This window comes from Panthera leo, chromosome A1, assembly GCF_018350215.1.
Source record: "Panthera leo isolate Ple1 chromosome A1, P.leo_Ple1_pat1.1, whole genome shotgun sequence".
NCBI lineage: Eukaryota > Metazoa > Chordata > Mammalia > Carnivora > Felidae > Panthera > Panthera leo.
Genome location: NC_056679.1, coordinates 171,906,794 through 171,920,107, shown reverse-complemented (window position 1 = coordinate 171,920,107; position 13,314 = coordinate 171,906,794). Strand labels below are relative to the sequence as shown.

Genomic DNA, 13,314 nt, shown 5'->3' with positions numbered 1-13,314 from the left:
TTGTCAGGGCTTAAAACATTAGCGAGTAATACACTTGTGTAAATACAAAGTGCTAAATTCAATAATGTATGAAAATGCTTGACAAATAGCAAAGCTATTTAATATTCTTTTCTTGACATCAACTGAGGTAGAAATATGGGAATGTTCTCTATCCAACTCATTTCACCTCTCCCTGTGTCCTCTTTCTATATTTCCTTCCTACTTTCTTTAAGTGAGGTCTTCCCTTTTTTTGTGTACAACTTAAAGAGCAGTGAAATATTCTGAATGTCATTACACATACTTAGATTACAAGAAGCAAAAATCTCAAAGGAGATTTTTGAAGAAGAAGTGAAGTTAACTATCAGCTACCAGGTGACCAGCATCTAACACTTTTTCTCTCTTACTATTCCAAGGCACAGCAGAACAGAATCAGGGAAATGAAATACGGTAGAGGCAGAATCACGTGAACATTGGTTATGATGCGCAGCAGCCATAATAAATTATTATTCTGAAACAGTGCCTAAGTGAAGGTAGACTTATAAATATCTTTAATAATAAAATTTAATCAATGTTAACAGAGCTATAATTCATCACATTCTTAATAGCTCTTCTCTAGCCTGTGCTGTTTTATAATTTAATAATAAGTTAAGTTACCTGTGCTCTTTTCTCCATATCCTGGCAAGTACCTAGTTGTTCTTCCATTGCAACTCTGATTTGCCTTGCTTCATATTCCAATTGTCTTCTGGTCATATCTGTTTGTAAGGAAAACTAAAACCACAAATTAAATTGAAATGCTAATATCTCATAAGTTTATCAGTAAAAACAAAAAAGCATATTAATGCCTAAAAAAAAAATGAATATCAAATATGTAAGTTACTACATGTAACAAGATTATTTTGTTCTTCCAGGAGTCCTAAAATTTGATTATAGGTGCTGGGCTCAGTCTGGGTCCCTGATGTGAAATACTGAGTTTAAAACTTTTACTGCCCTGTAGCCACAAATGGCTTTACTTAAATTGTACTGATTCATTTAAAATATATAACTGGTCCAGTTAGGGTAAGCCTATCTTCAGTTCCCATATTATCCTCTGCACTGAGGGGGTACTACTTTAATTACTAAAAACTAGCATATTAATGTGGACAACATAGAAAAATCAAGAAACCATCCATCATCCTTAAGTTTGTATCTCAATTTAAGGATTGTTATAAACATGCAGATTAAACAAAGAAACTCTCCCCATTTGCAAAATGAAGAAAATGGGACAAGGAAAAGCTTTTACATAATATAGATAATCACATATTGCAAGACAACACAAACTTTTTGGTAATTCAAAAAAGCAAAGCTGAAATAAACAAAAAGAAGTTCTTCATACAGGAGGGTGTTAATTCATTAAAAAATCAATTAACCCTATAGTTAAAATCCCGGGCACTAAGATAACTGCTAGACATACAAAAGGATGAAAAGGACAAGGTAATGAAACTTATAAACACATGCCTGGGTGGCTCAGTCAGTTAAATGTCTGACTCCTGATTTCGGCTCACGTCTGATCTCACGGTTTGTGAGATCAAAAGCCATGTCAGGCTATGCACTGACAGCTCAGAGCCTGCTTGGGATTCTCTCTCTGCCCCTCTCCTGCTCATGCTCTCTCTCTCTCTCTCAATCTCTCTCTAAGTAAATGAATGTAAAAAAACAAACACAACAAGTGGTAATAGCTAAAATATGATTAAATAAAATAATAATGGGCCATGAAGGAAATGAGGAAGAGCTATAGATTTTTTTATGCTCTATATGCCTAGCAAAGAGCTGTGTCAGACCTGTGTCTGACTCAGAACGACATTCTGTAGGTCCAAGGATTCCAAACTACTTTGTGAGTTAAGTTAGGGGAACTCTCACCCTTTTCCCTTTCAATAATGCAGATGACACTCTACGGAGAATGTATTTCTATAGGCATACCCAAGTTATGGGTTGCAACACAGATGAATTAGTCTGTATGTTATTTCTAATTCCCAATGAGCCAGTTCTAACTCCACTTACTTATCCTCCACTTCCCAAAGTGCCCTGCAAAAAATAAAAAGGTAAACATGACAAAGTATGTGGCAATAATGTGGTTTAGATCGATGTCTTAAAAGCAATGTCTAATATCTTGGTATTTGCAAATGAATGTGTTCTTAACTTGCTTCCCAATATAAATGCAAAAACTGTGAAATTAAAAAAAAATTTATGATATACATGCAGTTTACATTTGCTAATGTTGCCAAATGGTCTATAGTGTCTTATATATGCCAATAAATAAATGGGTTATTTAATAAATATGGGGATAATTTATTTGACAACTCATCTTTGTTTCAGATATTAACCAGTTATTCTCTCAAGTTGTCCCATATATCTAAGCACTTTCTTAAACCTGATTACATGTAGACAACTGGACTCTAAATTTTTTTGTTCTAATTACCAAAGTGAATGGAGAGCAATATGCTTAGGTATTTTTTATTTTAGAGTAAAAATCCCACCAAACCTTCCTGAGTTCCTAATCCCTGAATCCAAGAACTTTCCATTAACTGTTCTTTCACTATCTGAGTCTCCTTAACTCCCCAGAAGATGTCAAGGACACTATCAGGAAAAGAGATCCTTTCTCTTCCTCTCAAAATCTTGTATGATTGTTCTAGGAGACAGTACATTTAAGCTTCTGGTTCCAGTTCCTGCCAGACAATGCCCATGAGGAAACCTGGCTAAGTACATGTTTTGAAAAAAGCATTCCTTCTTCCTTTTTTAAAAATGTTTATTTTTGACAAAGTGAGCGAGTGGGGGAGGGGCAAAAACAGAGGGGGACAGAGGATCCAAAGCAGGCTCTGTACTGACAGCAGAGAGCCTGATGCGGGGCTCAAACTCATGAACCATGAAATCAGGACCTAAGCTGGAGTCAGAGGCTTAACTGACTGAGCCACCCAGGCACCCTGTGTTCCTTCTTTCTACTTTTGCTTTTTCATTTGTTATATTCTCTCAAAAATGTCATTAGAAATTGAAAAATCAAAGCTAAGAGAGAACAATATATTTTTTTAAAATATTTTCTAACGTTTATTTATTTTTGAGAGAGAGAGAGATAGACAGAATGAGTGGGGAAGGAGCAGAGAGAGAGGGAGACACAGAATCCAAAGCAGGCTCCAGTCTCTGAGCTGTCAGCACAGAGCCCAACACGGGGCTTGAACTCATGAACTGTGAGATCATGACCTGAGCTGAAGTCCAAGGCTTAACCCTCTGAGCCACCCAGGCGCCCCAAGGACAATATAATTTTAATTAACCTATTTTTTTTTTAAACTGTAAAAAGTATTTATGGATAACAGTAAAATATAATTTTGTTTAAGATTATTAATGTATTCCAGAACATTCTGAAATACTCTTACATGTGTCATCCCATGAATAAATTAGTTGACATGGAGAGCTTGTGTGGGGAAAGAAAAGCTGACAAGATTAAATTCTTTTTCACATAGTTATATTTGCAAACCAAATTTTAGTACTTGTAAAAAGTCCTAAGATCCTTGCCAACAGCTTTTGTCATTTATAATAACTGGAATAGCAGTCAAATTCTTTTCAAAGACACTTTAATTGCAAAAACTATATGGCATGTACTATGGTTAAAAAAAAAATAGATGGTAATAAACAATTCTACAGAGTACGTTTGGTAATTAAACAGACAGAATAAAAAACCAATTGCCTAGTTGAATCCTGAGTCCTTTAAAATTCAAACTTAATAGATTTTCTTAATTAGGGGCTGAAAACAAATTATTTGCTTGAGCATAATGAAGTTTTATCACCTTTACAAACAAAAATTCATTATTATACATTTGAGTTTAAAGTTAGACTAAAGTCTAAAATAAGCTAAGTTACTTACATTTTCAGTTAAAGGAAGACTATCTATTCTTTTAGTGAGATTCTGAAGTTGAGCATAATACCAGTCTTTTTCCTTTTCTTCTTTGTCAAGATCAGCAAGAAGTAATGATCTGTTTTTCAAAAAAAGGGGAAGTTTACAAAATGCTAACAGAATACATAAAAGTAATTCTTATCAGCTGTAATTGTAATGTTCTCTATTTAAACTAAAGTACTATTAATGAAGAAGCAGAAAACTTAGTGATTTTAGATTTTTGAAGGTGGGACTTAAAATTTTATAATCATTAAAATTTGAGTATTAAAGTTTTTTACTTTTCCACCTAAATAAGATGTTAAACATCCTAACTAGAATGTTCACATTTCAACCAAAGGTTTTCTTCACATTTAGCATAGTCTAAGAATATGATAGTTTACAGAAAAAAGTACACATATAACAAAACTCAAAGTGAATATAAGAATAAAAAGCATAATAGAGTAGTAAAAAAAAGCAATAATTATACAAAAAAACAAACCTAGAGTATAGGAAGCCACTGCACTGGACAGACATGGCTTTCAGCTTCTCAGCAGCCAAAATAATAAGAAATATTTTGTCACTGTGTATTTCTCCAAAGAAGACATACAGATGGCCAACAGACACATGAAACAATGCTCAACATCACTCATCATCAGAGAAATGCAAATCAAAACTACAATGAGATATCACCTCAAACCTATCAAAATGGCTAAAATAAAAAACAAGAAACAACAAGTGTTGGTGAGGGAAAGGAATGCTCATGCACTGTTGGTGGGAATGTAAACGGGTGCAGTCACCCTGGAAAACAGTATGGAGGTTCCTCAAAAAATTAAAAATAGAACTATCCTCCAATCCAGCAATTGCACTACTGGGTATTTACCCAAAGAATATGAAAACACTAATTTGAAAAGATACATGCACCCTGTGTTTAGTGTAGTATTATTTACAATAGCCAAATTATGGAAGCAACTCAAGTGTCCAATGATAGATGAACAGATTAAGAAGAATGGAGAGAAAAAAAAAACACAAAACAATGGAGTACTACGTGGCAATGAGAAAGAATGAAATATGGCCCTTTGTAGCAACATGGATGGAACTGGAGAGTGTGATGCTAAGTGAAATAAGCCATACAGAGAAAGACAGATACCATATGGTTTCACTCTTATGTGGATCTTGAGAAACTTAACAGAAACCCATGGGGGAGGGGAAAAAAAAAAAAAAAGAGGTTAGAGTGGAAGAGAGCCAAAGCATAAGAGACTCTTAAAAACTGTGAACAAACTGAGGGTTGATGGGGGGTGGGAGGGAGGGGAGGGTGGGTGATGGGTATTGAGGAAGGCACATTTGGGATGAGCACTGGGTGTTGTATGGAAACCAATTTAATAATAAACTTTATATTGAAAAAAAAAAAGAAGAATGGAGATGTGTGTGTGTGTGTGTGTGTGTGTGTGTGTGTGTATACACACATATATATACATACATACATACTATGGATTACTCAGCCACAAAAAAGAATGAAATCTTGCCATTCACAATGACATGGATAGATCTAGAGAGTATAATGCTAAGTGAAATAAGTCAGTCAAAAAAGACAAACACATACCACATGATTTCACTCATGTGGAATTTATGGAACAAAAATGAACAAAGCAAAAAGAGGCAAACCAAAAAACAGACTCTTAACTAGAGAGAACTGATGATTACCAGAGAGGAGGTTGGGGGTGGGGGGGAATGGGTGAAATACATGAAGGGTGATTTAAGAGTACACCTATCATGATGAGCACTGAGTAATGTACAGAACTGTTGAATCACTATTGTACACCTGAAAATAACATAACACTATATGTTAACTGTATTAGAATTAAAAAAATTAGTTGCAGAAACTTAATAACAAAAAAAGAAATATATTGTTACTGTACAACAATAATAAGTTATTCTCAGAGAAACTTTTTCTTAGTTTGGAATTTGAAGAATTTGTTATATAATTCCTGGGCAACCCAATAAATGTCTTCAATAACAATATCAAGATACTCTATATCTGATCATTATAAACATGAATGCAAAATAAGAGTGTTAATTTGGGATAAAACTCAGTAGGTACAAAAAGTCTGTGATTTCCTATCATGTGGCTCTTTCCCAAAGTGACCTCTATTATCATTTCCTGGTGTATATTTCCCGGAGATATTCTATAAAAATGCAAGAATCTATGTATACACTTACATGTACATTTAAAAAATTTTTTTAATGTTTTACTTTTATGTTTTGAGACAGAGAGAGACACAGCATGAACAGGGGAGGGTCAGAGAGAGGGAGACACAGAATCTGAAGCAGGCTCCAGGCTCTGAGCTGTCAGCACAGAGCCCGACGCGGGGCTCAATCGAACTCACAGACCATGAGAAGCTGAGCCAAAGTCAGAAGCTCAACCAACTGAGCCACCCAAGCACCCCCCACATGTACATTTTTAAACATGAACAGTAGCATGTTATTCTATGTATTATCCTATTAACCTTTTTTTCACTAAAAATCTATCTTGGGAGATCATTCTATGTCAGAACATAAAAAGGTCCTACATCTTTTTTGCTAGCTGCAGAGTATTGATGAATCTATAATGGGATACCCTGTAACTAGTTTTGTTTTAGAAGGAACATAGGGCCTTTCAAAATTTTTGCTATTATAAACAATGCTGCACTGAATATCCTTATATATAACCCCATTTCACAAATGTGCAAGCATGTATTTAAGATAAATTCCTAGGGTATGTAAAATTTTAACTTACTGTTCTTATTACATTATTATACCAACTTATACCCCTACCACTTTCACTTGATGTTTTATCAATCTTTATTTTTGCATATCCAGTTTTTTTAATGGTATATCAACTACAGTTTTAATTTGATTTCTCTTAGTAAGGTTAAGCACTTTCTTTATTTTTTTAATGTTTTTATTTTTATTTTTGAGAGAGAGAGACAGAGACAGAGACAGGGGCAGAGAGAAAGGGAGACACAGATTCCAAAGCAGGCTCTAGGCTCTGAGCAGTGAACTTGTGAATCGCCAAGATCATGACCTGAGGCGAAGTTGGATGCTTAGCTGACTGAGCCACGCAGTCACCCCAGGATAAGCAATTATTCAATTTGAAAACCATTTGTATTTCCTTGCCTGTAACTTTTTCTTACTTACTTATAGGACCTCATCCATATTAAGAGTGATTGTACTTTGTCAGTTATATGGGTTGTAAATGTATTTTCTCTGTTTATCACTGGTCTTTAAACTTTGTTTATAATGCTTTTGTCATGTAGCAAATTTTGAATTTTTTTTGTAGTCAAATTTGTGGATATTTTCTATTATGGCTTCTGGGGTTTGCTCATTTACAGAGATGATGTCCACTTTAAAACTGTTACTTTAAAATTCTGTTTGATTATATTGTTTTGCAAAATATATATACATGTGAATGTGAAAGGTTCTATTCTTGCTAAAATTCCCTTTCCATTACTGAGAAACAACTTAAAAAATAAGAAATATGCCTTCATTTTTGATGTGGCAAGCTTAGTAGTGAGGGAATCCATGGAAAGACAGTAAGCCCTTGCTTATAAGACAGTAAGCCCCTGCTTATGATTGTAGCAATGTTGGGGGAGGTGCAGACTAATGAGAATCTACCTCATCCCTCCCATTTCTGACGACAGAAGCAGGAGAAAGCACAGGAGAAAACCTAAACTCCTTTCACAAGCTGGCATAAAGATGAGATCTGATTTTATTTTTCAGTGTTTCCTGGTGAGAACCCACAGGACCTACCAGGACTTAGAGGCATGAAGAGAGAGATAGATGGTGATGCTGCTATTTCCTCTGATTACTCTCCAATAAATGGGCTCATCATTAAGCAACAGCTGGATGTTAAAAGTGCTTAAATTGATAGGCCAATGTTAGTGATGACGGTGGAGGGGAGGCTAGGGAGAAGAGGGACAAGCTGTTATTAAGATTAAGGTCAAACTGTGATAAAATGCTCTGAGGAAGCCAAGGTCACAATGTCTTGAGCCAAAGTGTTAACAAGTGGTTAAATGATAGTGGTTTACAACACCGTTTAAGGCTCAGAACTAAAACTAGGTCTAGACTCAGAGACAGATAGCTCTTTAGGTTTGGGCTTATTTAGTGATTATTAACAATTTTCTTTAAAAAAGTAAATCTTGTGCCTTCTTAGTCTTCTAACTTAGGGTCATCTAAAAGAGCATGGCACGTATGTATTAGGTATTTAATAAATATTTGTTAAATGAGTGAATAGCTAACATGATGATAGCCTACATTTATTGAATGTTCTAAGGACCAGACACAGTTCTAAATATTTTTTAATTTCTTTTTTTTTAAGTTTATTTAGTGTGTGTGTGTGTGTGTGTGTGTGTGTGAGAGAGAGAGAGAGAGAGAGAGAGAGAGAGAGAGAGAGAGATGGGGTGGGGGAAGAGAATCCCAAGCAGGCTCCACACCGCCAACACAAAGCATGATATGGGGCTTGAACTCATGAACCACAAGATCATGACCTGAACTGAAAGCAAGAGTCAGACGCTCAACCAAGCCACCCAGAAGCCCTATTTTTAATTTCTTTTTCTCAAAAGTTTATTTATTTTGAGAGAGAGAGCAATTATTTTTTAAATCTAGTTTAACCCTCACAATACCCTTTGAGGTAGTTATTCTTAGGCTCACTCCTCAGATTGGAAAACTGAGGTTCAAAAAGATTACAGAGCTGTGTAGCTGGGTTTGAGTCCTGGCTTGACTACTTTCTAGCACTTATCTTGGGCAATAAAGAAAACAAGAAAAAAAGAGACAAAGAGAGTGAATCTATGATTTAACAGAGGGAAAGAAAGAATAAAAAAGAGAGAGGAGAAAGTCATCAAAGAAATCATGTAACAGAATTTTCAAAAGTTGAAGGAAATATATTTCTGGATCAAAAGGGCACAGTGATTATCCAGCATAATGAATGAAGAAAACATGTATACTGAGGCATTCTAAAAGCTTCAAAAGAGGGGAAAATGGCTACCTACAAAGGAATGAGAATCAGATTGGTATTAAGTTTCTCATCAATGACATTGATAATGAAGAAGGAAAATGAGTTTGACCGTAGACCTATCTGAACTAGCAAATGAGTGTGACAGCAAAATAAAGATTGTGTCATACAATCAAGGACTCAATTTTTACCTCTCTCCAACACAGTGAGAACCAAGAGGGCACAAGATAAATCAGAACTACACACATACTCTCTTCTCTCTCTCTCTGCTAATAAACTCAGGGCTTTATCTATGTGATGCAAAGTTAGTTCCTAGGAAAGATGGTATGCTCACAAATCCTCTGTTTCTTAATACAGTTCAAAGGGGACAGAGATGGAAGATGGTAGATGCTTGTTATTCACAACAGTGTTTCCTATAGGGTCAGACAGAAATATTCCTGGCTCGAGGGAAGAAGCAGAGACTCATGTAAACTCAAGATGAAAGAAAGCTTAACACTATTTCTGGTCCAGAAGATTAACCTATTTTTACAGATGGACACACCTGAAACCAGAGAGAGAGCAGCAAAAGGTCTTTTGCCTTTCAGTTAGATATGCTGGACATTTTTATGCTAATAATCACTTTTTACAACTCTGCAAGGTAGAACCATGTTCCTCTTTTACAGGAGAAAACAATACCAAATTTAATGACATGATCGAGATGGCAGAGCTAATATGTAATGTTTATACATTTTAATATTTCTTCAAGTTTAATAGAATTTTTAGGAATATAAAAATAAGATATTTATGCATTAAGGAATTCATAACCTTTTACAAAACATTTGAAAAAGCTCTTGGTGGGTGATAGATATTCTGGTATTTGGTGATAGATATTCTGGTATTTGTAGTGAGATGATTTTAACTTCAGTAAGAGAAGAAGTTAACACATTAGCTATGAGAAACCAGACTCATAATATATGTCAAGTAATGTTTTCTAAGACACTGAAACCGATAAGTTAAGAAGCGTTTCAGGGGCGCCTGGGTGGCTCAGGAGGTTAACGGTCCAACTCTTGATTTTGGCTCAGGTCATGATCTCACAGTTCTTGCATTCGAGCTCTGTGTCCTGCTTGGAATTCTCTCTCTTTCTCCACCCCCACCCCCCAATCTCCTCCCCTCCTCTCTCTGTCCCTCCCCAACCTGGGTGCCCCCATGCAATCACTCTCTCCCTCAAAATAAACAAACAAAAAAATAAAGGAATGTTTCATTTGTGGCCACTTGTAATAGGCCATCCCTAATGGAAAGTTACCTTATACTGGCTCTGGAGTTACTGAATTTATTTCAAAAGGTACCAAGAAATTCAATTAAAAATCAGTTACATATTTTAAATGATGTAACTATTATGATCATGTATACAGGGCACTTGAAGCATTTAAGTAACAAAGTACAAATCTTAGAATCCCAGGAATTGCCTCTGTTACATTTTCAGATTTAATTTTGCCTCTTTACATTTTTAGATTTAATATAAGTATGATCAGTAACATACTATTTTTGAATTAATAAATGCAAATGCTCTCTTAAGTGTTAGTGATCATCTGCCATACATGCTTCGTAAATTCCTATCTTGTATTTACAAAATGACAAAATAATGGAAAAAATTGAACATTCAAGTTTACTATTTAATGAAGAAAAGTTACCTTTCTTTCTCAAGTTCTTCTAAATAACCAGTATTTTCTCTGCTTCCATTTACAAACCCTCTTTTTGGAAACGAACCCATAGGAACAGGACTGCACTCTCCTGAACGACTAGATACAGATCCTTCGCGGCTTCCATAAGAACGGAGGGACATTTTTGAGCGTAGTTTCACTCCAGGGAAATTACTGCTATCTAAATTAAGTTCTAAATAAAAGAGAGACAAGTTTTTATATAACAATTGCTTTAAAGTGGTCTAAAATATTGCTAATGCAATTAAATAAAATATTAGGTTCATGTTTTAGTCCTCAAATTTTAACCCATAATATAATTGCATATACATTATATTACATAATGCCTGTAGGAGTAGCAAATTTATGCAGGGAACAGAGAAAATCCTTATCACAAACGCTGATGCTCATAGATATTCGCTGACTGCTAGTTCCAGATATAAATGCAATATATACAAATATCAAGTCTTAAAAAAAAAAAAGTGTTCACTGCAACTCTAAATTTGTAACAGAGGAAGGCACAAATACACATGACTGAATAAACAATTATTAAGAAACTCAATGACTAAACTTCCCTCCAAAGTCAGCTTGAATCAGGGGGAAAAGGAGTGTGTTAAAGGAAAATCAGACAAAGTATCTTTGCTCAGATTCCTGCTAAATAATAATATATTTTAGGACCCAAAGGTAATTTCTCAGCCAAGTTTCAATTATCATTAAGCACTTTACCTGTTTTGGTATTTGAATTTTTAAGCAACAAAATGAGAAAGATACTCTTTTAAAATTCTACTAAAAATGGCATATAATCAGCTTCTATATGTGACAAGACAAAGCATTTCTATCCTGGATGGAACAGAGAAGGGCATTTATTCCTTCAAGTAAGGAAATAAGCCCAGTCTGTCCCATACAGCTTACTAAAGGCCTATTTAGAGACTGGCGTAATAGAAATGAGCTTTAAAAAGAGCTGAAAAATAATCAAATAAGAAATCTAAAATAATTTATTCAAAGCCAGTTAAATGTCTAACTGAAGGAATGACAAAGAGACATTTTATGTATTTGTATTTTAACAACTAACCCTAATAGATAAGGCTGTTATACCAACAAAACTGAAACCAATGCTCAAGGGAAGCTGTATTTGGATATACACACCTAAAGTTGACAACTGGAGCTTAAAAATTACTTTAAAATACTTAAAAAAATCTACCTTTGAGACGCTCTAATAAATCAATCTGTCCAGAAGAAGCCATAGCTTCATCTTCAATACTTCCTTGTAGCTGTTTAAGTACTTCCTGTAAAAAAGAACACAATATATTAACATGACAAAATTCAATTAGCAATAATCGCGCCTCGGATAAACCTCATTGGCTACGATACTGCCACTGCGCAAAGCTAACATGACAAAATTCTAAATAATTCTTGAAGATATGCTTCTAAGTTTCCTGGTGTTTAGGTAGGCTAGGGAAAAAAGTTATTTCAGACCAATGTGAAAATGTATCTTAAGCTGTAAAGCACTCTACATATATTACCTATTATTAATTATGAATAATAAATTATATCTCAATAACAATAGTGATATTTGGAGTGATAATGGAGATTATGGGGAGTCTCTATGCAAGATACTATATGGAACAGTTAAGATACATTATCTCTAACTTTTAAAACAATACAAGGTGAATTATTTTCATTTTTCGGATGGGTCAAGCAAGACTCAAAAGTCCTGCCCAAGTTGTAAAAGCTAGTTATATGTTTAGAATCCATGTCTCTGAAGCCTGCAACATGACCATGAAAAACACCAAATTAACAATTATAATATGCTGTCTTATTTAACATCCTAACAAATATTCAAGTTTCTATATACCGTATTTAAATATATTCTAGCATACTAATTTATATTCACCCAATAATGAAATGACTATATTCTTGCTTACTGCCTCCTGACTTTTGAAGCAATTTCTTTCCCATCTAAGTTCTTCTCTTGATAAATTTTCCTCAAAGAATGCTGGAAACTGTCATTTTCTACCAATTTTTTCTGCATGTTCCTTAATAATTTATATTGTATTTTTCATATTCCGGGGCATTCCATTCAAGTCCCCAGCAAAGTCTTCTTGACCAATTAGGTTTCCAAACACAGGACAATGTTCTTGAACATGTATGACCTTGTAACTATGGGTAGTATTCTCCAAAATGAAAATGATCCATAAACAGAGTGGAAAGAAAATCTGTCAAAAAGTGAATGCAGCAAAAACAACTTTACTGGTTTACCTTGACAGTGACATTATCAACATTAAAAAAAGAATCCCTATGTTAACAAGAAATAGCCTGTGGACTTACAATCTGACCTTCAAATAACAGACCACATTGGTGGTTGAAAGGAACATGGAGGTGATAGATACTCACGTTCAAATTATTAAGGCCAAAATGTATCACATCTGTGGGACAGGAACAAATGTGTATAGTGATGTGATACTTGAATGAATACTCTAAAATGTCTGCTATAAACTTCAGGACACCATTCCTTCCATAAGGTTTGAGAACTATCATTCTAGGCTATCTGCGTTTCTCAGGATCCCGATTCTCCTTCCATCCAGGGCTACTACTTGTAGTGCTTCAATGGCCCTTTAATAAGTATTTCTTATACTCCCCAGCCTCACAGTTCAACAACTATCCTTCAGCAGGTAACTTCAAATCATATGTCTCTAATCAACTGCAAACTTCAGATTCACTTTCCCAATTTGACTGATAGACACCTTATATCTGGATGATATATATGTCCAGAA

The 13,314-nt window shown here is 34.8% G+C and overlaps 1 protein-coding gene and 1 pseudogene across 5 annotated transcripts in view; both read right to left on the bottom strand.

Moving 5' to 3' along the window:
• The window catches only part of APC (APC regulator of WNT signaling pathway), a 149,042-nt gene that overhangs the window by 56,330 nt on the left and 79,398 nt on the right, over nt 1-13,314 (bottom strand). For all 5 annotated transcript variants that reach the window (XM_042945219.1, XM_042945234.1, XM_042945245.1 and 2 more), the window contains exons 3-6: nt 11,742-11,826; nt 10,535-10,736; nt 3,869-3,977; nt 634-747 (exon numbers count right to left, since the gene is read on the bottom strand). In XM_042945219.1, the coding sequence (XP_042801153.1) occupies nt 634-747; nt 3,869-3,977; nt 10,535-10,736; nt 11,742-11,826 (510 nt within the window). The remainder of the gene's footprint in view (nt 1-633; nt 748-3,868; nt 3,978-10,534; nt 10,737-11,741; nt 11,827-13,314) is intronic.
• On the bottom strand, nt 11,778-11,928 carry LOC122202328 (annotated as a pseudogene).